The sequence below is a fragment of the Cervus elaphus genome, chromosome 6 (genome assembly GCF_910594005.1).
Source record: "Cervus elaphus chromosome 6, mCerEla1.1, whole genome shotgun sequence".
Lineage (NCBI taxonomy): Eukaryota > Metazoa > Chordata > Mammalia > Artiodactyla > Cervidae > Cervus > Cervus elaphus.
The window spans coordinates 27060210-27062876 of NC_057820.1; the positions used below are offsets into that span (position 1 = coordinate 27060210).

A 2667-nucleotide genomic window follows, 5' to 3' on the forward strand; every position below is an offset into this window, starting at 1 on the left:
TCACAGATGAGGAAACTGAGACCCAAAATTACAAGGCCTGGTAGTGTATATGAGATCATAAAGCTAGTAAAAATGACAAGCTAGACAGCCAAATGCAGACCTGGAGTTTTTATGTGTGATGTTAGACCACTTTCTATATTCCTTAAAATATTTGAAAAATAATTGAGAAATAAATGTCACATAATTGCACTGCTAAGAGATAGTCAGTCTGTATTTTGAAACTTTTGTGTACATAGTGAATACTTTGCCAATGCAAAGTTTTCACATTTTTCACTTCATGTATCATAATGCACAATTTAAGATATTTTAAATTGTTTGAACATGATGACCTCTTCATTTTCCATGAAGAAAATCATTTATTTAACAACTTCCATGTTTTAAAAATTTTATGGTACCTTCATTTTTATCATAAAAATCTTACATTGATATCTTTGTGTTTAAAGTTTCTAATACAGTTATGTAAGACTAATTTTTAGGATATATTCTTAGAAGTCTAATTCGTACCCCAAAAACATGATTTTGTTTTAATGCTCCAGATTTTTTTTAGTAAAAAATAATTTAGAACTTCCCATGAGACTTTCTGTCTAAACTTTTTGTTGACCCCTTGTTTTCCCTTTTGCAAGGGCTTTACCTCCCAAAGAATTTCAAATTTCTAATCATTTAGAGTTAGAAGACAAGTGCATTTCGAAATAAAGGCCCCTATTTACTTTAGCTGATGTTAATTTAACAAGTTAGAGTTTGCAATTCTTGAAATGTATTTTCTCCCAAGTCATTTTACTCAATAAATTCAGGCTTTGTTTTCTTGAGTACTTCTGGATCGAGCGCTGACTATGCTGCCACTTACCCCAGAAAGTCTGACTTCCCAGTCTCTCTTTCCCAGGCTTTCACATTCTGTCTGTCTCACAATATTACTCAACCGTGACTTCTATCTCTTGGCTCAAGTTAGATTTACTGCTTTCTTAGCTTTTCTGGTGGCTGAAGGCTTGCTTTCGGTGGGGACAGAGGTCTGGACAGACAGGCTTTGCATTTGAGGATGCCTGCTTGTCCTCCCAAGTCCTCTGACTTCCCCTGGGGGCTGCGCTGTATGGTCAGACTTTTACTTGGAGTTCTTGTGTAACATATCATGTCTGGGCAGGTGAGAAAGGAATAATCTTCCAACCCACAAAATGTCTCATAAGCATGACCAGAGCATAATTCAAAAGCCTGGAGATAAGTACAACTATGATTATTCTCAATACCATAATTCATCACCTAACAAATTCACCATGAAGAGATAAGCTCCACTCAAACCCAGGTCTCTGCAACTGCAGGTGGATTCTTTACCGTCTCAGCCACCAGGGAAGCCCTTTCTTTTTTTTTTTTTTTTTTTTTTTAGTTTTTAAAAACAAGAACGTGTTTATATTTCATCTAGTATTTGACACAGAACAGGCCACATTTAAATAAACACATGAAATCTTCAGAGCATTTTAATTGCAGCTTTGGACTTTGGATATGACAAATACTCATATAAGATGCTTCCATGATTTCTTTTGTGATTTATTTTTATAAACATGATAAAATGTAATAAAAATTTCTCACATGAAATACTTTTCTTCAACATTTTACAAGTTAATCAAATGTATATCACAATAGATTTTGCTGTGGTTGTTGATTAAAGAGAGAGTTCTCATGATTTTAGTATTATACAAATTTGAGACTATACTCAGAAAGGAGTTTAGAAAATGGCATTACAAAAGACTGGGAGTGAGTAGTAAAAAAAAAACCAACGAAACAAAAAGAAACCCCACGCAGGGCTGCTGGGCAGTAACGAACCAGAAGCTTTCACTGCCATAAGTCTTCAGTGCGGCCGAACTTAAAAACGAGTCCTCCAAAAAAGATGAAGGCATTTTGGAAAAATACAGCAATCCCAGGGTATACTACGGCTTTTTCTTTAGCAACATATCCTCCAAAAAGAATCCACATCGATGCAATCAGAGAGCCAAAGGCCAACATGAAACCAATGAACAGCCAAATGTGAGCACCTGTCTGACCCAGGCAACCTTCACTGTAACTATCACCTCGGACTTGTCCATTTGATACTGCATTAATCATTAAGAAGGCTATGGTCGCTATCACACCGCACGCGTGGTAGGAGTGGTTGAATTCGTCCATGCGGGGGTAAATGACAGCTGCATCTATGATGATCCACCAGCCTGTAAAAAATAGAACACCGGCAGCAATGGAAGCAATAGTATTGCGCTTTTCCCCCCAATCAATGCACTCTGAGCACCTCAAGCCTTCCAGAAATCCAGACATTTTTTCAGGTCAAGTTTTAAGTCCAGCCTGGCCGGTGCAGTACGTCCGGATCCCGGTGTCGCGCCGGGGCCGGGCCTCCTACCTACCGCTCCAAGTTCCAGCCAAGCCAGGGAAGCCCTTTCAATTGCACACTTGGTGCTAAATCCACATTGCCAACAAAAGATAGAATAACACAAGTTAACTGGCAAATAAGTCTAAACCTTTTAATGAAAGGACCAGGAAGAGCTCAAAACGTTGCAAAGATGATAGCCATGGGAGCTTGCAGAACATCATTAGAGACCAACTGTTCTGTCCATGGCAGCTTCCTGTTTAGATATTGGTATCAGCCTTATAGAAATAGAGATCAGAAGGAGTAGAATCCTGTGAATCAAG

General features: G+C 38.2%; 1 protein-coding gene across 1 annotated transcript; it reads right to left on the reverse strand.

Annotated features, from left to right (window-relative positions):
* Positions 1–1346: 1346 nt before the first annotated feature.
* On the reverse strand, positions 1347–2397 carry LOC122696460 (transmembrane protein 50A-like). The gene has a single exon (XM_043906483.1). The coding sequence runs from the start codon at positions 2293–2295 to the stop codon at positions 1822–1824; it is 474 nt and encodes a 157-aa protein (XP_043762418.1). The 5' UTR covers positions 2296–2397; the 3' UTR covers positions 1347–1821.
* Between the last annotated feature and the right edge of the window lie 270 nt (positions 2398–2667).

What these genes read in the sequence shown, in the direction of transcription:
- LOC122696460 (XM_043906483.1), bottom strand. Translation starts at nt 2,295, where the DNA reads ATGTCTGGATTTCTGGAAGGCTTGAGGTGCTCAGAGTGCATTGATTGG.